We start from the raw sequence: 22,485 nt of genomic DNA, 5'->3' as shown, positions 1-22,485 counted from the left end.
GTTGTGCCTATCTTTGATGATGGATGTTGACAATGGATATTGCCTTGTTGGGGCAGCGCCTCGTGCAGATACAGCTGATGTTGAGGAGGGTTGTACCTGTGATGTACTGGGCTGAATCCACTACTCTCTGCAGCTTCTTATTGAAGGAAAGATAATTTGAGTTGACCTCATATTTAGAAAGAATTATGTTTCAATAAAGGCAGTTTTTGCATAATTACTACCTCCCTCAAATTCAAAACTGTCAGAAGTAGTTTACATCACTGTGATTGAAAAGGACTCTATTCTGTTTAATGTGCACCTGTAACAGGTGAAGGACAACTTCAAAGTACTTTGTGTTTAGTATCTTTAAAATATAATGATTTAAATGCTATTACTAAGGAAATTAAATAAGCAATTTAACTGCTGTTCAAAATTTATAATTTCATAATTAGAAGTTGATCTAATTATAAGGTGCACTACAATAAATTTAATAATTTTTTTTTATTACTAAGCAATCAAGAACCAAGCCACAGGATATTTTATATTGAATGGGGAGAATGATATTCCTGATTCAAAAACTTTCATTGAAATGGGAGTAATTTGGGAGTATTCCAATGATGATGACAAGGAGTCTTTACAAACTGTTGGACCCCTCCATGATGGAATAATAGTGCTGGTAAGATTATGTCCCAGTAACTGTATCGAGACTCAGAATGTATATTTGTATAGAAATATTAACGTAATGAAACATTCCACAGCATATCACTAGAGGGAGCTAAAATATGGACACTAATAGGAGCTGGGAGAAAATCCAGGAAAGATCGTAAAAAACCAGAGAAGGTTTTGGGTATACCCTTGAGTGTTAATTAATTATTGAGTGGTTTGCTAGGGGCATGGTACAAAGTTTGCCCGCTGAATGGGAGTTGTGTAGTAAGCTATAATAACACAAAGGTTGAAAGAGATTGTGATCTGTGTAGGTTCCTTCCAGTTCTTCTCCTCATTGCTCTTCTGATTCACTTATTTGACGATACAAGCCTTGTGTTCTCTGAAGAAAAGCTCGTGGATCCTCCGATCTTCCTTAAGCTGCCATCAGGGTGCTACTTCTATCTCCCCATTAAAATCCAGAGCTGGGCCTGAAATAACACTATTTCTTCAGTCCAGAGTTCACATGATTAGCCAAATACAGAAGTGCCGCCCGCGTTGCTGTTCAACAACTATAACGCACTTCAAGCAAAGTCTATAGAATGGTAGATTAGCCTGAGGTGAGGTGATTGTGTGATCATTGTCATCAATTATGAGGCGCTGAGAATCAAATGCTTATAATAAGTAATTCATCTCTTAAACTAAGCCTGTAATCCCTCAGCTGCACCCCTTGCTAACGAGTGCCCCCTCCACTGCCCCCTTAATCTTTATCGCACCCTTAGAAACTCCCACTGCCCTCAGTGGGTGATATCACCCATGCTGGGAACCACTTCTTAAAAGCTCTTTACTTGTTTAGCTTTTTGTCACTCCTCTCAATTAGATGGTATTAAAGAAGGAAAACAAATCAAATAAAATTCAAGCAAAATTCAAAGAAGAGTGGCTTTGCATAAACCAATCTTGAGAGATTTATGGATTCCTATTCTTTCATATGTATAATTGCATAGGTGTATAACTGTAAATTGTTATTCCATGTTTCAGCAGCTTAGCTTGCTCCAATGTTTCAAAAAATAATGATCAGCTCAGGGCTAAGACATAGAGGAGTACAGCACAGAAACAGGCCCTTATGCCTGTTGAGTCCATGCCAAAATCATTTAAATTGCCTACTCCCATCGACCTGCACCGGGACCATAACCTTCCACACCCCTACTATCCATGTACCTATCCAAATTTCTCTTAAACGTTGAAATCGAGCTTGCATGCACCACTTGTGCTGGCAGCTCGTTCCACACTCTCACAGTCCTCTGAGTAAAGAAGTTTCCTTTCAGGTTCCCCTTAAACTTCTCACCTTTCATCCTTAACCCAAAACCTCTGGTTGCAGTCCCACCCAACCTCAGTGGAAAAAGCCTGCTCGCATATACCCTATCTGTACCCCTTATAATTTTGTTTACCTCTATCAAATCTCCTCTCAATCTTCTACATACCAAAGAATACCTATTCAGTCTTTCCTTATAACTCCAGTCCTCAAGACCTGGCAACATCTTTGTAGATTTTCTCCGTACTCTTTCAAACTTATTAACACCTTTCCTGTAGGTAGGGGACAAAATCTGCACACAATTCTCTAGATTAGGCGTCACCAATGTCTTGTACAACTTGAACATAACATCCCATCTCCTGCACTCGCTACTATGATCAATGATGGCCGGTGTGCTCAAAGCTTTCTTTATGGCCTTATCTGTGGTGCTACTTCCAACAAATTATGTAGCTGTATTACCAGATCCCTTTGTTCTACCACACCCCTCGGTGCCCGACTGTGTAAGACCAACCCCGTTTGGTCCAACCAAAGTGCAAAACCTCACACTTGTCTGTATTAAATTCCATCGGTCATTTTTCCAGCTGATGCAGATCCCTCCCTCGCTGTCCACTACACTCCAATTCTTGGTTCCATCTGCAAATTTGCTGATCCAGTTAACCACATTATCATCCAGATCATTGATATAGATGGCAAACAGCAACAGCCCCAGCACCAATCCCTGTGGCACACCATTAGTCACGGGCCTCTAGTCTGAGAGAGAACCATCTTCTGCCACTCTCTGGCTTCTCCCAAAAAGCCAATGTCTAATCCAATTTACTACCTCATTCTGAATGCCGGGTGACTGAACCTTCTTGACCAGCCTCCCATGAGGGACCTTGTCAAAGTCCATGCAGTCAACATCGACTGCCTTGCCTTCATCCACTTCTCTGGCAGCTTCCTCTAAATTCTCTAAGATTAGTTAGATATGACCCACCACACATGAACCTATGCTGGCTATGCAGTCCATGTCTATCCAAATACGTAAATATCTGTTCCCTTAGAATACCTTCCAATAACTTTCCCACAACTGATGTTAGACTTATCGGCCTATAATTTCCTGGTTTACATTTAAAGACTTTTTTAAACAGTGGACCAACATTGGCTGTCCAACCCTCTGGTACATCTCCTGTTGCTAAGGATGTCTTAAATATTTTGGCTAGGACCCCAGCAATTTCTGCACTTGCCTCCCGTAGGGTCCGATTGACTTGAAATACTTTCACTCTTAGTTATTCCTTAACTACTGAGTTTTCTGAAATATCATGTTTTTTTCCCCCAAAGTTCAGGTTTCAGTGGTATTTTGATTTTGTTATTACTGCTAAACTATGTTTGTGCCTTTCTTTACAAAAAAAAAATAGGCAAAGCCTTTTGGTGATACCAAACCATCTCTGACTTATAAATACACAATTCATGAGGACTACTTGGCCACTATGACTAATGAAGTTTTGCAAGAAGATATGGCTACATTTGAATGGGCTTTGAAGAGATGGTCCCAGTGTTCCAAACCTTGTGGAGGAGGTAATACACAAGCGTAATCTCAATGAGCCAATTATTAATGACTGATATTGATTTTATTACTTGCAAAAAGTGGTTGTACAGTTGCTTCTGGGTCATGACTTCACTGAATGCTAATTTTGCTTACATTCTTGCAGTCACAGATCATTCCCTTTATACCAAAAGTTGGCTTTCTTTAGGAAAATGAGGAGGCTTATTTGAAACAAACATCCTTGCACATATTATTGTATGTGTATATATTTTAACAGTTAATAGATAATTTGTAAAGGACTGCAGAATGTGCCACTAGTTACTGCAAAGTACATTTTTAAATAAATAATAACAAGAGCACCAGTTCTCTATAACCCACCTCAGTCAGAATATTTCAGCAAAGCTTTGTGTTTGAATAATTCTAGTTTATTGGAGATAGTTTTCAATGACCTTGTGGCATTGAGTATCCATTAGTGATAGTTCAACATGGAAAATTTGATAACCTCAGAGTAGCTTTCTGAATGCCACTACAATTTAAAATAGTGGAAGCTTTTAACATTAGTCAAGTCAAGTCACTTTTTATTGTCATTTCGACCATAACTGCTGGTACAGTGCATAGTAAAAATGAGACAATGTTTTTCAGGACCATGGTGTTACATGAAACAGTGCAAAAACTGAACTGAACTACATAAAAAAACAACACAGAAAAAAAACTACACTAGAATACAGGACTGTATAATACAATCCTACCCAGGACTGCATAAAGTGCACAAAACAGTGCAGGCATTACAATAAATAATAAACAAGACAATAGGGCAGTAAGTTGGAGTCAGTCCAGGCTCTTGAGTATTGAGGAGTCTGATAGCTTGGGGGAAGAAACTGTTACATAGTCTGGTCATGAGAGCCCAAATGCTGCGGTGCCTTTTCCCAGACGGCAGGAGGGAGAAGAGTTTGTATGAGGGGTGTGTGGGGTCTTTCATAATGCTGTTTGCTTTACGAATGCAGCATGTAGTGTAAATGTCCGTGATGGCGGGAAGAGAGACCCCGATGATCTTCTCAGCTGACCTCACTATCCGTTGCAGTTAAAAGTTCAAAGAAAATTTATTATCAAAATACATATAGGTCTCCATATATAACCCTGAGATTCATCTTCATTCACTGTGATTTACTTTATAGTAGTATTCAGATAGGAACTGATCACATTTTCAATTGCACATCATTTTAATAAAGCTTCAGTTTCAAGGGACCCAAACTAAAATCTTTTCAAGGCCAAACCTGAAATTGAAATAAACCTTTGCATTACTGGTGGAGCAAAAATGCATGATAAACTAGTAAACTTTAATCGTTATTTGCAATAGTAAGGTTCAATAACTTTGTATTAACACTGCCATTATCTTACTCTAAGATGAAAGACATTCTAATATTTGATCGAGATACATTCTAGGTTGTCAATTATTAAAGATTATATTTGCATTGCCATTTAAATAGGTTGATAGTAAATATTTAATCTCAGCAGCTAAAAGATTGAGTATTCTAAGAAAGTTAGCTATTTATGACACTTATTCTGATAAAAATAATTGATTTTGCAAAGGTTCTCAGTTTACGCGATATGGCTGTCGCAGGAAGGCTGACTCCAAGATGGTTCACCGAAGTTTCTGTGATGCAAGTAAAAAGCCAAAGCCAATCCGCCGGATGTGCAACCTGCACGAGTGCTCCCAGCCTGTGTAAGTTACCGGGAGAATGCAGATCCTCCAGGCTGCGTCTCGCCTGTGTCCTGTCACTGATGACAGGGTGTAAATGTCATTTCCAGAACCATGGCTCTCGTCACTCACTTTGGGCTAATATGAAGCCTTCAGTCAAACAAACTGGTTTGCCGAATGCTGTGCTCTGGTTAACAGTCCCTTCTCACTCAGTGGGATCCTTCCTCATTCTAATGAACTCCAATGATGAAAGGCTCAACTTCTCCTCATGTACCAGCCCCTCATCAATCCAAGTGAATATTATCTGTTCTACCTCCTATGCAAATATACCCTTCCTAAGCTAGAGAGAGTGAATTAGTGTGGTCTCTTGAACACTCTGTGGAGTTGCAACAAAACATATCTACTTATATCTGCTTTCAAGAAAGGCAAATAACCTATTATTGTTCCTAATTACTTGCTGCACCATTTGGTTTCCATTATGACTCCCCTGTCTCATTCAGCTCCAATCTTCTGATGCCTCACTGTTCAAATAATAACTTGCTTTTTCATTATTTCTTACAACATTAACAACCTTGCATTTTTCGACATTATGTTCCATCTGCCAATATCTAGTTCACTGACTTAACCTCTCTATATCCCTTTGTGTCTCCTCACGTCTAGGTAACCAACCTATCTTTTTACTGTCAGCAGTATACTCAGTCCCTTTTTCTAAGTCATAAATATATAGGTTGTGGTGCTTATTGTACTGGAAAGCTTGCTGGCTGTGAATAACACACACAAGAGATGGAGCGGTGAAAAACAAATGCACAACTGTTCATTCTGCTTGTTGGCCAGCTACCCAGAATGCCCTCTCACATTATGTTCAGTACGTGACACACAGGGTAGTTTGAAAATAACCTGAAAGGGTCAAAATATGCATGAATACATGGCATACGCCTCTTCCCCCCTTATTTTAAAGGTTCCTTCCCCATCCCATATGCAGACCAGCTGCTAAACTATTAACATTCGATGGAATAATTATCAAATTCAACCAGCAAAAAAAATTAATTTTTCTAAACTAGGGAAAGAGGGTAGACTGCCTCTATTCCCAGACGTCACCCAGAGGATTATTCTGCCCCATGTGCTGAGGGTTAGATTCCAAACTAGAAATTCAATCTGCCAGTTCCTATGAGGGTACAACTTGGAACAACACCAAAGTTAATCTATTGGTGGTGTATGTATAGATCTTGGTTTGGGTACTGCATTCTTTATTAGGGGGCTGTTTTGTGTTTGGGGGTCTAGGCAGGTCAAGTTGGCTGTGTAGTGACGTGAGTTGTGTTGGGATATGTCAGCAAGAAAGTGCTAAGACACTGTTTGAGGATCCACTTCCCTCTGAAGTGTTGAGGACCTGTTTCATTGTTTGAATGAATTGTTCAGCAAGGCCATTAGTGGCTGGATGAAATGGTGCCGCTTTGATGTGCTGAATACAGTTTGCTTCCATAAATGCCTTGAAATCTTCAGAGAGGAGTGGTGGGCCATTGTCACTTACAAGCCTATATTCCCTGAGTCTTTGTAGTTTTACATCCAAATTCATTTTTCCGAGTGATGAGTAGGTCATCCAAATAGCATTCCCCTGTCGACCCCCTCAGGATCTGGTCCATTGCTAGCTGGAAAAGTGCAGAAGCCAAGATGCACCCAGTAGAAGCCTGAATGTTCCTTTGTGAGTCACTATGGTCAACAGTTCAGTGAATCTAGTTCCACATACATCTGCCAATACACATGATCTGTCATCTGGACAATCCTGCCAAAAGGTCATCAGTGAGGGGAAGGAGGTATTATTCAGCTGAAAGAACAGGGTTAATGGTTACCTTGAAGTCTCCACAAAGTCTTACAGACCCATCCCTTTTTCGGTCAGGAACCACTGGAGTTGCCCATTCACTTGCACACACTGGTTTCAATACCTTACTCTGGATCAGTCTTTCCAGCTCATCCTATACCTTTAGTTTGAGGGCGTGTGGAGCAGGTCTTGTCTTCAGGCATTTGGGTGTTGTGTCAGCCTTAACAGTCAGCTTAGCAGCAATTCCTTTCATACTGCCCCATTCTCCATTGAATGCTTCTGTATATTTCTTCAATTCCTGTAACAGACCAATGCTACCACCAATCCAGTGGACTTCATGCCATTTGGAGAGCAATCAAGAGCAGCGCAGAAGCACTAGATCACTACCTTTAACAACATACAGTTCGCTAATCTCCACTGTAACGTACTACTCCCCTCACTGGAACAATCTCACAAGTGTAAGTCTTTAAAGTCAACCTGCCCCTTCTGGGTTAAGGTGCTGCAACTTTTCCTGTCTCTGACACAAGCGATACCGCAGCACCCATGTCCATCTGTATCTTCACTGTGGCCCCGTCCAACCATGGGGTACCCAATAACCATCTTTGTGTCCTGAAACAGATAAAACTTGTAAAGCTTCTTCAACCACAGCGTGAGAGTCACTCAGTCCATCCTCAATGTGCCCTCACGTGTTTCTTTTTGTTTTTCTAAAAGTCACTTCTCTGTATTAGTGTTTTGGTTAACAGTGTCTTATTACTTTTACTGGTGTGTTCAATATGTCCCTTTTTGTCACAGTTTTAACAATCTAAATCCTTATACCTTTGCTGAATGCCCAGTTCTGCCACAATGATAACATTGCCAATTGATGTTTTATTCTTGAGGTTAGTAGAAACTTTATGAACTTGGGGAAGAGGTGCTTAATAGGGGTGCTTCTTTAGCTGCCATCTCCATAGATATACTAATCACAACTGCTCTTTGTAATATTAGTCTGCCTTCTGTGAGCAAATCTTTCTGAATTGCCTCACTGTGCAGACCACATACGAATCTATCACATAACGTGTCACTCAGTGACTGCCCAAAATCACAGCTTTCAGACCACCACAAACTGTAAAATAAACTCCCCTTCCTCTTGATTCCTTTTATAAAATCCAAACCTTTTAACAATAATCAGTATTTTAGGTATGTAGTGCCCTGGTTCACATCTTAACTGTTATGCTGTAGGTATTTCATTTAGCAGTTTTGTAAGAGCCATCTGTTCTGCTCTCAGCTTGTTTGGGTTATTGTTGAAGATAAGGGATGATGTGGAATGTGTGCCTTCCCTTTAGGGGGAGGTTTTCTTGGTGAGGGACACTAAGGTTGGTCTTGGGCTTTTCCTTGTTTGGCGGCAGATGAAAGGAGAAGATACTGGGAAGAACCGGGTCGTAGGGTACAATCTGATGGGAGAACTGTTTGTACGAGATAGATTGCGTTCGACGTTCAGAAGGGGGTGTGTGCTTTCACGCAGACCGAGGGCCCAGCCCATGACCGACAGAGAAGTTCAAGATGAGCTGCAACTTGTGCACATTTGACGGTTCAATTAAAATTGGCCCTTTTCTTTTTGCTTTTCTTTACTAACCCTTTAGCTAAGAGTCATAAATATAATTCCTTTAACCGTGTGCAGTGTGCTGCCTGTCATTTCATGCACTAATTTGTAACGGGGTTGGAAATTACACAGCATCCACACAAACCGGAGTTTGAGCGGGAGAGTCCTTTCAATCTCATGAGTTTGGTGGGACCAGGGAGTGTTTTCCGTAGACTTACGCAGCCAAGGAAACCAGGGGTTTCAGGTGAATAGTGGCTCTTTAAGACTTTAACCACGTCCTCAGAAGGCTTATAAATGTTCTTGCGTCCATCACGGTCAGAAAAGTTGGAACACAAGTATCTGAAACTCGATTTGCCAGTGCACAAGATTCAAATCTTTCAGTAAATGAACACCATTGCTCTGTTGTTTTGTCATACAGCCCAAAACTTCCAAACATTGTCGCCATTTTCAAACACAATCACATTCTAGAAAAGTTAGCTAGTCCTATCCATCTCTCTGTCTCTCTTTCTCTCTCCGTCCCCCTCTCTCATTTGTTTTATTAACCATCCCATTCTCATGCTCTCCTTTTGGATTCTTCACTCACCAGGCTTCCTGTGACTGTTTTCTTGTGGTGTGCAGTGTCTTCTTTTTGCTCACCCACACTACACAGTGGTACACACAGACTTGCCTTGCAAAACAATAAATATGGCGCAAGGACTTGACACCTTGTCGCCAGTTGTTATGTTTGTGGTTACTGGGAAGCCAAATGGCCACGAGTAACTACACGAGGGACAGAGAGGTAAGAAACAAACATGCAGCTAATCATCTACCCAGAATGCCCTCGCACATTATGTTCAGTACGTAACACATGGAGAAGCGTAACGGCAGCCCATGAGGGTCAAAATGTACATGAATACAAAACATAGATGGTAAATTGTTCAATGCTAGACTGATCTCTGTGGTTCAGACCTTCCAAATAAATCATACTGCTGTGCATCCCTCTCAAAATAATCAGACTTTGTTTCTTGTCCCTGGCTTAGGAACGTGAGTATTGTTTGAAATTCTCACTCAATCATATGCTGCTGGAATTGGAAAGAATTGTGTATGAAATACACTTTTGCCTCTAATTCCTGTAAATCATTAACATTTGAAAGTAATTCTGTAGCACACTCATCCTGGGGGAACATCATCCCTATTATGTATTACTTAAACAGTTATGTTTGCCATTAGTTTAATGATTTAACGTCTTGAAATTGTGTTACCAGAGGTGCAATACCATTGAGCCCCATTTTATTTGATGCATGTTTAAAATGCTGTTTTCCAAATTATTGAGAAGAGTGCTAGAAGTGTAATACTATGCTCACAAAGCACAGTGCTGACTGTTACCGGGCTTATATTTGTGGCTTGCAGGTGGATTACAGGACAGTGGGAAGCATGTACCAAAACCTGTGGCAAGTCTGGGTATCAAATCCGTACTGTGCGATGCGTTCAACCACTTCACGATGGAACCAATCGCTCGGTGCACAGCAAGTATTGCAATGGGGATCGGCCTGAGACTAGAAAACCCTGTAATAGAGAGCTTTGTCCTGCACAGTGGAGTATAGGGGCTTGGTCACAGGTATGTTTAGATGATTCACTCTTTCTTTTGCATTAGCTTACTCTAGGAACTCATCTGGGAATTTGATATCACTATACTCCACCCAACATGAAAATTGCCTGAAAGTCTGATTGTTCAAGATTCTTTAATGTCATTTCCAGTATACAAGTGTAAAGGAGAATGAAATAGTTGTTACTCCAGATCTGATGCAGCATAAAAAAATCATAGTAAGATAAAAAACACAATAATAAAAGGACAATAGATATAAATAAATATGATTGTACAGTATGTACATGAAGTGACTCTAGGTATAAGAGTGTCTGTATGTAAAGTAACTCTGACAGGTAATGATGAAGAATCAGTGGTGGGTTCAGATAGTGGGTGGAGGTATTGAACAGCTTGATAAAATAACTATTTTAAGAGTCTGGTGATCCTGGCATGGACGCTATGTAGCCTCCTCCCTGATGTGAGTGGGACAAACAGTCCTAGAACAGGATGGGTGGGATCCTTTATGATATTGCTGGCCTTTTTCCAGCACCTTTCTGTATATATGTCCTTGATAGGCTGGTAGGCTGGTGCCGGTGATGCACTGGGCAGTTTTGACTACCCGTAGTAGAGTCTTCCACTGCACTGCACTATGGCTCTGAACACAAACTGGTACAGATTTTCTGGCAGTGTTGGACAGCAATTGGTCTCATACCAGACACTAGTGGCCACTGTTCTTGGCTAATAGAATTAACTCCTTTTGTAAAGGGAGCTAGGGCTTTACTCTTTGGAGTGAAGGATGAAGAGAGAAGACATGATAGAGGTGTAGAAGATATTAAGAGGAATAGATAGAGTGGACAGCCAGCGCCTCTTCCCCAGGGAACCACTGCTCAGTACAAGAGGACGTGGCTTTAACATGGAGGGAAGTTCAAGGGGGATATTAGAGGAAGGATTTTTACTCAGAGAGCGGTTGGCACGTGAAATGCACTGCCTGAGTCTGTGGTGGAGGCAGATACACTAGTGAAATTTAAGAGTCTACTAGATAGGTATATGGAGGAATTTAAGGTGGGGGAGTTATATGGGAGGCAGGGTTTAAGTGTTGGCACAACATTGTGGGCTGAAGGGCCTGTACTGTGCTGTCCTGTTCTATGTTCTATAAATTTGAGCTTATTTTAAACCACAGGGTGAATAGTAGCAATCTCACATTGCAACTAAAATCTGCAGAGCACGTATGGCTGATAATTTTTGTTCTCAGCTATTTTCAGCAGTGTGCATATTTTTAATCAACACACACAAAATGCTGGTGGAATGCAGCAGGCCAGGCAGCAGCTATAGGAAGAAGCACAGTTGACATTTCAGGCCGAGACCCTTCGTCAGGACTAACTGAAAGAAAAGATAGTAAGAGATTTGAAAGTGGGTGGGGGAGGGGGGGATCTGAAATGATAGGAGAAGACCGGAGGGGGTGGGATGAAGCTAAGAGCTGGAAAGTTAATTGGCAAATGGGATACACAGCTGGAGAAGGGAAAGGATCATGGGGCGGGAGGCCTAGGGAGAAAGGAGGGGGGGTAAAAGCACCAGAGGGAGATGGAGAGCAGGCAAGGAGTGATTGTGAGAGGGACAGAGAGAGAAAAAAGAGAGAAAAGAAGGAAAAAAGGGGGGGGGAAATAAATAGATAGATAAAATAAATAAGGGATGGGGTAAGAAGGGAAGGGGGGCATTAACAGAAGTTAGAGAAGTCAATGTTCATGCCATCAGGTTGGAGGCTACCCAGCCGGTATATAAGGTGTTGTTCCTCCAACTTGAGTGTGGCTTCATCTTGACAGTAGAGGAGGCCATGGATAGACATATCAGAATGGGAATGGGACGTGGAATTGAAATGCGTGGCCACTGGAAGATCCTGCTTTCTCTGGCGGACAGAGGTTAGGTGTTCAGCGAAACAGTCTCCCAGTCTGCGTCGGGTCTCACCAATATATAAAAGGCCACACCGGGAGCACCGGACGCAGTATACCACACCAGCCGACTCACAGGTGAAGTGTCACCTCACCTGGAAGGAATGTCTGGGGCCCTGAATGGTGGCGAGGGAGGAAGTGTAAGGGCAGGTGTAGCACTTGTTCTGTTTACAAGGATAAGTGCTGGGAGGGAGATCGGTGGGAAGGGATGGGGGGGGAACGAATGGACAAGGGAGTCGCATAGGGAGCGATCCCTGTGGAAAGCAGAAGGGGGGAGGGAAAGATGTGCTTGGTGGTGGGATCCCTTTGGAGGTGGCGGAAGTTATGGAGAATTATACGTTGGACCCGGAGGCTGGTGGGGTGGTAGGTGAGGACAAGGGGAACCCTATCCCGAGTGGGGTGGTGGGTGGATGGGGTGAGGGCAGATGTGCGGGAAATGGGAGAGATGCGTTTGAGAGCAGAGTTGATGGTGGAAGAAGGGAAACCCCTTTCTTTAAAAAAAGGAAGACATCTCCTTTGTCCTGGAATGAAAAGCTTCATCCTGAGAGCAGATGCGGCAGAGACGGAGGAATTGCGAGAAGGGGATAGCCTTTTTGCAAGAGACGGTGGGAAGAGGAATAGTCCAGGTAGCTGTGAGAGCCCGTAGGCTTATAGTAGATATCAGTAGATAAGCCTTCTCCGGAGATATTTTTAATATTTTTTTTTAATTTGCAAGGAATCCTGTGCACCAGTTATTACTCCCTGGTAGGATTTGATCTGGTGCTGAACTCATCCCAATCTTCTGCTGTTAATGTTCGAAATATATTGTGTTACTAGAAATGTGTGGCTCAAAAACCTTATGTTCCTGGCCTTATGCCACTTCCATTGAATTATTCTGCTCAGGTATTTCTTGCATCTTTATAGTGCGGGTCTCATGGTCGTTTACTACTGTGCAACTTGTTGTTTGTCAGTGCTCGGTAACCTGTGGAAATGGAATGCAAGAGAGACTGGCCGTGTGTCGGACAAGGGACAACATAGTCGCACAGTGTGAAGAAGAGAAGCCAGATACCATACGCATCTGTAGAATGCCAGCATGTCACAGTAAGTCCCTCAACTAACACTCCCTCCTGTGACCAAGTTTAAATTGGCAATTGATATTCAACTTCTGAGAAATCTAGAATTAAAATACATTTCATATTCTAGTGTTTCTACAATAAAGATCAGGACTTATTGGGAGGAAAAAAGCCAAAAAATTTGAAGTTGCAGAGTTTTAGCTCTATTTCTAACCTGTAACTTCTGCAATCAGGGAGCAACGTACGAGGAAACTTAATTTTATTTCATTATTTACTGTTTAAGTGTTTGCAATGCCTCTTGAGACTAAAGATGTAGAAATTGTACAGCTCAGTAACTTGTGAAAATTGAAATTGTTTTATATTTTTATATATTTATTGTGTATGTTATCAGAAATTCCATTGTTCAATTCTATTGATTGAGTGCACTATGCACTTCCAGATTTTGCTTCTGGGTGCACTGATGGAATAACACATAATGTACACAGGGCACTGGACCCTGAACGTTCATAATGATGTCAAATAACCCGCATTACACATTTTGACAGTATTAATAGTAAATTATTCTGCACTTACAGCACCTGTGAACAGCTCATCCCCTTCCAAACTCCAGCCCAGTCATTCCCCTGGCCTCACCCTGCCCATGCAATTATCCCTAACCCTCCACAACTTGCTCTTCTTTCACTCCCTACCCACCATTACATTCTATTCCTCGAATTTCTGAGCGCCAGCAGCTGAAGTCCACGTACTCACCATTCTCTGAGTGAAAGTGTTCTCAATTTGTTATTGTGATTATTAATCATCTACTAATTGTCCCTACCACATAATCTCTAAGTCTCCTTCATCAAATCTTTTCATTACTTTAAGACTTCTTTTCTGAAGAGAAGAAACCTTGGGGCTGCAAAGTTGTGCCGGCAGAGGAATTGGTGCCTCAGTTTCTGTAAGCCGGCTTTGGTTCAAACCTCCGGCAGAGTCAGTGTGGAGTTTGCACATTTTCCCTGTGCCCGTGTGGATTTGTGCTGGGTGTTCTGGTTTCCTCCTCCACCCCAAGTTAATTACTAGCATGCACACTACTGCGTGGGTGAAGGGTTGAGTTTGTGGAAAGCCTACAGGAATGTGTGGGGAGAATAGAGTGCAATTGGGTGTAAATGATTGGTTGATAATCAGGGTGTAATCAATGAGCCAAGGGGTCTCTTTCCATGCAAGAACACACCATAATTCAAATGAAAGGTCCTTTGTGTTTGCTTAAGCAAGTAAAACCTGTTCTGTCACATATGTTGCCTCATAAATGAACCTCTCTGTGGGGACAAAACAGCACATACCAGTATTGCACATTGTTTTAGCTCAAATAGAACCCCTAGCCCATGAAATGCAATAAAGCTGACTGGAATACTATATAACCAAAATACAGTGCATAGTCACTCCCGATCCTTTATCAAATTAGTTATTTTTTCCGCCTGCTTTGCATTTAAATTAAAAATAAGTGGTGTTACAGTGTACCAAGCAACAGATTATATATCCATAATTACATTGATCTTTATTTTTCATTCCTTCTAGAAAATTCTTCTCAGCAAACGTCACTTACTTCCTCCAAAAGAAAGTCTGGAATCCAATGGCTCTCACGTCCAGATCCACAATATCCTATTCAAAAAGTTTCGACAAGTAAATCGTATTATAACTCTGATCCTGGTTTTAGATGCATGCAGTTACTTACATGGAGTGTTCCCTTTTCTGTGTCCCTTTCTCTTCACAATGTATTCCTCTGATTAGCATCTGTTTCCTGGTTCTAATTCTTCTACTGGGTCCTGGTGCATAGCCTGTCTCTTCTCTAGAGCTTGTGCAGCACTAGTGATGGAAGTCCAAAGAGAAGGACTTCAAAAATCGCTGGAGGAATTCCACAGTACGTTGCAAGTCTCTGAATGGGAGCTGTCTTCAGCTTGTTTGGTTTGCTTGAAAACAGGCTCTAATGAAACAGTCTCAGTTCAATGGAGAATGAGATATTTATTGTGAATGTGATCACATCACAATGCTGACATCTTCTCGTGCTAATATTTCCTTCTTCCTAGACCTCTTCTACTTTGTTAGAATTTCTGAATGGTAATTAATGCTCTAAACCTAAATAAGTGATTACAGTAGTTGTCCTTCTCTTACATTTCTTACACTCCAAGTTAGTTTTCTACTCATTAACATTGTCTTGTTGCATTTCATTATACTAAGGGAAATTTGACTCTTTGAGCTGCTTCTAGGTAGCAAGTGAATGGTTTCATTTTCATATGTTGCATGTTTGATTATTTTGTGTGATTGAATGAATGTTGCCATGTGTATGTTAATTGGCTAATTTGGTCAGTTACACACATTTGGTGTAGCTAAATTATAATACAGTACCTCAGTATTTATTTTGTTTAGAAAAATGCCTTATCTAAGGATGAATGTAACAACTTTTACTACAGCTGCAGACTCTAGAAAATGATTTTATGGACTGAGCCCATCTTCCCATCTTTACTGTTGAACAGCAACAATTTGGCTGTAGGTGTAAATAATTACTAATTCTAGGAATGTTCCATAAAAATCCATCAATAATGTTAATCACTTTTAAATGTTATTTTTGGACAAGAAATTTTAAAGCTTATAGTTGCTGAGAACAAAGGCCCAGAAACAATGCAATTAGTTTGTGAGGGAGAAATTAAAAGCACTTTGACCATGTCATTGTCATGTGATCACATAACCAACTTTTGTGAGAATTTTAGTGGAAATTTTAGGATGTGATGTCTTATCAACAAGGAAAACTGATGAGCCACAGCTATTGCACTGGAAGTGTTATGTGTGACTTAATTGGTGTTTGTACAGATTTGCTCCAGTATTAATTCTGTTCATTTAAAGTCAGAAGGTTTTAAATAGGTTAACCATGGTCACTGACAGTGCAATTATGGTACTCAGTAACATGCACTATATTAATATGCACTTTGGTTTATCAGGGATAATTTATTGATAATTAAAAATATAATCATGAAGATGTGCCATTTCAGTTTCTCATTCATTTTTACTTTTTTTGTAAGAATGGTGGCAATGTTTACCAAAGTAACTGTGATCTTGTACATATAGATGCATTTTCTTACCAATGGAGATCTGGGGTCTTATGTTACTCCAGTTTGTCATTAATCACTGCAAATAAATGAAAACCTATGTCAAGAAATAAAATATTGTCTATTTTCAGTTTTTCTAGCCAGTCACTAAAGAAAAATCCAATAGTGTTCCCATTCTAATTTTTTCCTGTTGAACAGTCTCTGTCTTAAAACAATTATTAACATTGAATAATGAGGCATCTATTGAGTGACTTTGTAGGCATTACAGAAAATATTCAAACCTATATATTATGGAAGTTGAAGGCATTTTTCTAACAAAATAGTGGATGTTCTTTTTGGCAACTGAGGAGCAGGTAACAAAATATTTGTGATAAATCTGAAGTTTTCACATTATTGAAACAGGAAAAATAGTTATTAAAATTGAAAAGGAAATTATTCATCTCAAAATATGTTTATGAAACTAAACAACCTGAACTTAGTGATGAATGCATTAGTTTCATTTGTTGACAAAAATCAAGTTCTGAAGCAAAATCACTGGGTCGATTACAAAATTGATTTTTAAATTATAAACAATATCTACAGATCAGTTAAAGTATATCATATTAAGAAATATACAAAATATTTGCATAGTTTGAAAGTTATAATATATATTAATTTAATTACTTTTATAATGTAATTAATCTTATTATTAAGAAACCAATGTACTAAAAGAATAAATAAACCAACTAATTCAACAAAGAATTTTGAAAGAAATCAGCTACAAATAAAATGAAACCTATTAAATAATGATTCCATTTTCTTCACAGTTCTAATTTTCTTTTCATCTTAATATCTTCGCAGAAACAAAATGTCATGGGGACAAGTCAATTTTCTGCCGTATGGATGCACTTTCCCGCTATTGTTCTAATCCTGGCTACAACAAGCTTTGTTGCAAGTCCTGCAATTCACTGTCTCAACAGATTACAAATAAGGCCAATATTACTGATTCCCTGAAGCGTGCTATACCAACCACGTTACCCGAAACCACAAGAATGCCGAGGGTTGTTACCTCTCACAAATTAAATACAACACGAGACAGTGCTGAGAAAAATGCAGTTGGGCAGATGCACGAGGGAAAAAGCGGTAACAGTAAAACTCCGCGACACAAAATTATAATTCCAAGACGACCAAATATAGTCAGCAACCATAGACTCCAGTTTCTGCTTGACCAGAGAATAAAGCAAATGCTGAACAATTCCTCGGACAAAGATGTTTTACCTGTAAAGGACAACAGTTTACCTCATGTGGAGATTTGAGCATGGATCGTTTGGAATGAAAAACAAAAGGAAAATGTCATAAAGTGGCTCATCTGCAATATGACCAGAAACTGGACTGGAAATGAATGGCAGACTGTATTCATCAGTACATTTCTAATGCAAACACTTCTAACTTTAGTAATCTCTCTTGTAAAATGGGCATGGAGCATATGCCCCACAGCTTTGCCAGGCAGCAAACACAACACACCACATACAGAACAAGTGCACATCCCTGAGCGCCCCCCTCATCCTCCCAATAACACATACAGAATCTTCATTACTTTCTTTTAAAAAAATACTGGCTGAGGATTCTCACTGCCGACCTCTTCATTGTAGCTTGTTTTTGCATTACAGTTTTTGGAAATTGCAGTAAATTTCCTGAATAATGGTGCTTTAGATCTTTTTTTTAAAACCTAGGTTTTGTTTTACTGGCACATAAGATGGGTGGTCCTGTGTCTTTTGTACCTAGCAGGAACATCTCTGATTCTGGTTCAAATTGTGACTATGAGAACATATGGGAGTGATTGATAAGTTCGTGGCCTAAGATAGAAGGAGTCAATTTTAGAAAACCTAGCACAGTTATTTTTCATCATAGTCCCCTCCTACATATACACACTTAGTCCAGTGCCCATGGAGCATACAGATCCCTTCTTTGTAGAAGTGGTCCACAGCAGGGGTGATTGATAGGTTCATGGCCTAAGGTAGAAAGAGATGAGTTATTAACTTCAAACTTTCTGCATTATCGCTCAAAGAGTTGAACTGCACGTGCATGTAACGAGAGCATCTTGGACCTCCAGGTGGTCATGATTGATAAGTTCATGGCCTAAGGTAGAAGGAGATGAGTTATATGTGCACGTGCAGTTCAACTCTGACTGAAAATGCAGGAAGTTTGAAGTTAATAACTCATCTCCTTCTATCTTAGGCCACAAACTTATCAATCACCCCATGCTGTGGACCACTTCTGGAGGTCCAAGATGCCAACTTCTACAAAGAAGGGATCTGTATGCTCCATGGCTACTGGACTAAGCGTGTAAATAGAACCATAGAACCATAGAACATTACAGCACAGAAACAGGCCTTTTGGCCCTTCTTGGCTGTGCCGAACTATTTTTCTGCCTAGTCCCACTGACCTGCACCTGACCCATATCCCTCCATACACCTCTCATCTATGTACCTGTCCAAATTTTTCTTAAATGTTTAAAGTGAGCCCGCATTTACCACTTCATCTGGCAGCTCATTCCACACTCCCACCACTCTTTGTGTGAAGAAACCCCACCTAATGTTCCATTTAAACTTTTCCCCCTTCACCCTTAACCCATGTCCTCTGGTTTTTTTTCTCCCCCAGCCTCAGTGGAAAAAGCCTGCTTGCATTCACTCTGTCTATACCCATCATAATTTTATATACCTCTATCAAATCTCCCCCCATTCTTCTACGCTCCAGGGAGTAAAGTCCTAACCTCTTCAACCTTTCTCTGTAACTCAGTTTCTCAAGTCCTGGCAACATCCTTGTAAACCTTCTCTGCACTCCTTCAACCTTATTAATATCCTTCCTGTAATTCGATGAGCAAAACTGTACAAAATACTCCAAATTCGGCCTCACCAATGCCTTATACAACTTAACCATAACATTCCAACTCTTATACTCAATACTTTGATTTATAAAGACCAATGTACCAAAAGCTCCTTTTACTACCCTATCTACCTGTGACGCCACTTTTAGGGAATTTTTTATCTGTGTTCCTAGATCCCTCTGTTCTACTGCACTCTCAGTGTCCTACCATTTATCTTGTATGTTCTACCTTGGTTTGTCCTTCCAAAGTGTAATACCTCATACTTGTCTCCATTAAACTCCATCTGCCATTTTTCAGCCCATTTTTCCAGCTGGTCCAGATCCCTCTGCAAGCTCTGAAAACCTTCCTCACTGTCCACTACACCTCCAATCTTTGTATCATCAGCAAATTTGCTGATCCAATTTACCACAATATCATCCAGATCATTGATACAGATGAAAAATAGCAATGAACCCAGCACTGATCCCTGTGGCACACCACTAGTCACAGGCCTCCACTCAGAGAAGCAATCTTCCACTACCTCTCTCTGACTTCTCCCATTGAGCCAATGTCTAATCCAATTTACTACCTCACCATGTATACCTAGCGACTGAATCTTCCTAACTAACCTCCCATGCGAGACCTTGTTAAAGGCCTTACTGAAGTCCATGTAGACAACATCCACTGCCTTCCCTTCATCCACTTTCCTGGTAACCTCCTCGAAAAATTCTAATAGATTTGTTAAACATGACCTACCATGCACAAAGCCGTGCTGACTCTCCCTAATAAGTCCCTGTCCATCCAAATACTCATAGATCCTATCTCTTAGTACTCCTTCCAATAATTTACCTATTACAAAGATCAAACTTACCGACCTATAATTTCCCGGATTATTTTTTGAGCCTTTTTTAAACAACGGAACAACACGAACTATCCTCCAATCGTCCAGCGCCTCACCTGTAGATACTGACATTTTAAATATATCTGCCAGGGCCCCAGCAATTTCAACACTAGTCTCCTTCAAGGTCCGAGGGAATACCCTGTCAGGTCCTGGGGATTTATCTACTCTGATTTGCCCCAAGATAACAAGCACCTCCTCCTCTTCAATCTGTATAGGTTCCATGACCTCACTACTTGTTTGCCTCATTTCCATTGACTCCATGCTAGTTTCCTTAGTAAATACAGATGCAAAAAACCCATTTAAGATCTCCCCCATTTCTTTTGGTTCCATACGTAGCCAACCACTCTGATCTTCAAGAGGACCAATTTTATCCCTTACTATCCTTTTGCTCTTAATATACCTGTAGAAGCTCTTTGGATTATCCTTCACCTTGACTGCCAAATGTAGGAAAGATAAATGTGCTAGGTTTTCTAAAATTGACTCCTTCTACCTTAGGCCACAAACTTATCAATCACCTATTGTATAAAGTAAAAAAGATGCTTGTTGTATTGTAAACGTTGATGGCATATGTGCAGAGTATCCTTCTGGTGCAGAAATTTTTAGAATTCCTAAATTTCAAAATATATGGTGCTAAAATTTCTCAATCTGAACAAATTGAAGAACATGATAAATATGTAAAAAAAATCCATGATGTTTATATGTGGATGCTTTTACATAATAATTTGCACTACTTTCTACATAATACTATATATTTTTGGTATAAATAGATTATTCCAATAAGCTATAGCACCGAAATGGAAGACGAAAGCAGAAAGGCAATTCTGCTGTGACTATTATAATTAACATGTTTTCATACAAAGTAAAAATTTCTAATTTGAATTTGCCCACAAAGATCGCATAGTTAATCTGTATTTTCAGCCTTTGCTCCATTTAGCTTCACAGAATTCATAATATGTTAACACTTCTATTCTAATCTTATGAAGAGAAACTAGATTTCAGTAATTAGAAAATATTCACACAATTTATTTCTTTTTTTATAAATCAGTGTGAAAATTTCTTCTGGCTATAGTCAAAGCATCTTATCAATTCCATTGCAAACACAAGAAAGTCTGCAGATGCTGGAAATCCAAAGCAATACACACAAAGTGCTGGAGGAACTCAGCAGGTCAGGCAGCATCTATGGAAAAGAGTAAACAATCGACATTTTAGGTTGAGACCCTTCTTCAGGACTAATTTAGTTATCTGGTTAGCCATACCCTCCATAGGTTAAAAGACTCATTAGATCTCTCTTCATTACTCATACCTTTGTGGTATTTTCACTGCTTCTAAATGTAGGGCAACTGGTTTCAGAACAAAATGACCATTATCAGAAAGCAAAAAAAACATATATTTTCCTTAGCTTCATTCCTCTGTTAGGCTATTATTTGGGAAAAAAAAACAATTAAGTCACACAATAGATGAAGAAAAATTATAACCATCTATATTCTACATTTAATTTGTATTCTTATGAAAACAAATTTAATGCCAGAGTAAAAGTGGTGAATGCAGGTTTATAAACCTCCTAAAAAAAACTAAGACAACTATCCAAATTTTCTGGGAGTTCAGGAGCATTGAACAGCCACAAGATTTTACTAAACAGATATGATATGCTAAGATTTTGCAAAATTTGGGTCTGTATTTCTGGATGAGACTGCATTAGAACACAAGACACTTGAAAATAAACCCATTTTTGTCTGAAATATACTGATTGCACAAATATTTACTGAATGGTGGTGTCTTAAGTGCTTTTCTGTAGTTCAAAGCAGCATGAATGTCAGATTGGACTGGAAAAACAGAAATTCCTCTCAATTCACTTCAAAAATGGGCATAATCTAAACTGAATCCAGTCTCTCTTCATTCATTCACTGAAATCCATTGGTCTAATCAGCTTCATACAATGCCATTACTGACTATTTCATGGATTACACACTTGACAATATTTTCTTAACCCTCTGATTCCTGATAGAAAACAAACTAGACAAACTGAGTATGTCATATCTTTAACAGATAAATATTCTTTTGCATACTCAATGCAGACATTGTATTCTAAAAAGTAAAAGCACTTTATAAGTTGTGCTTTATTGTGCTTCTTTGCAATGTTAATATTCTCGTTAACTACTGGCCTTTACACTGTATGTATGAATAACATCACCTGCACCAATTACACTTGCAATTGCTACAGCAGCCCACTGAACAGTCTCTTTTGTACATTATTTGTATATAAGAGTTAGAATCTTTATTTTAATATTTATTAAACTTGAACGTTTGTGGCATTTTGTTCCTTTTGTCTCAAAGCTGCAACTGATTTGTTAATATTCCTTCTCGATGTTACAGTGCCTGTCATTTAGTTGATACTTCATTATAAAAAGCTTCTTGCTTATTGGAATTTATTGGGATTGACGGACACTCAGCAGGTGGTAAGTTATCTGAGAAAATCTTGCCGGTGAGTATAAGATTTTTTTTTTCCCCCCAAGTTAAATTTATCTGGTTCAGTAGGGGAACTGGAATT

The 22,485-nt window shown here is 39.7% G+C and overlaps 1 protein-coding gene across 2 annotated transcripts in view; it reads left to right on the top strand.

The window, feature by feature from the left end:
• The window catches only part of LOC140739329 (A disintegrin and metalloproteinase with thrombospondin motifs 2-like), a 287,752-nt gene extending 265,582 nt beyond the window's left edge, over nt 1–22,170 (top strand). For both annotated transcript variants that reach the window (XM_073067527.1, XM_073067528.1), the window contains 7 exons: nt 492–655; nt 3,328–3,487; nt 5,046–5,178; nt 9,939–10,146; nt 13,010–13,139; nt 14,666–14,770; nt 17,032–22,170. In XM_073067527.1, coding sequence (XP_072923628.1) covers nt 492–655; nt 3,328–3,487; nt 5,046–5,178; nt 9,939–10,146; nt 13,010–13,139; nt 14,666–14,770; nt 17,032–17,486 — 1,355 coding nt within the window. In that variant the 3' untranslated portion in view covers nt 17,487–22,170. The remainder of the gene's footprint in view (nt 1–491; nt 656–3,327; nt 3,488–5,045; nt 5,179–9,938; nt 10,147–13,009; nt 13,140–14,665; nt 14,771–17,031) is intronic.
• Nucleotides 22,171–22,485: the final 315 nt, after the last annotated feature.

Source organism: Hemitrygon akajei, chromosome 15 (assembly GCF_048418815.1).
Source record: "Hemitrygon akajei chromosome 15, sHemAka1.3, whole genome shotgun sequence".
Classification (NCBI taxonomy): Eukaryota; Metazoa; Chordata; class Chondrichthyes; order Myliobatiformes; family Dasyatidae; genus Hemitrygon; species Hemitrygon akajei.
The sequence above is the reverse complement of the archived record's forward strand: the minus strand, read 5'-3'. Positions and strand labels throughout refer to the sequence as shown.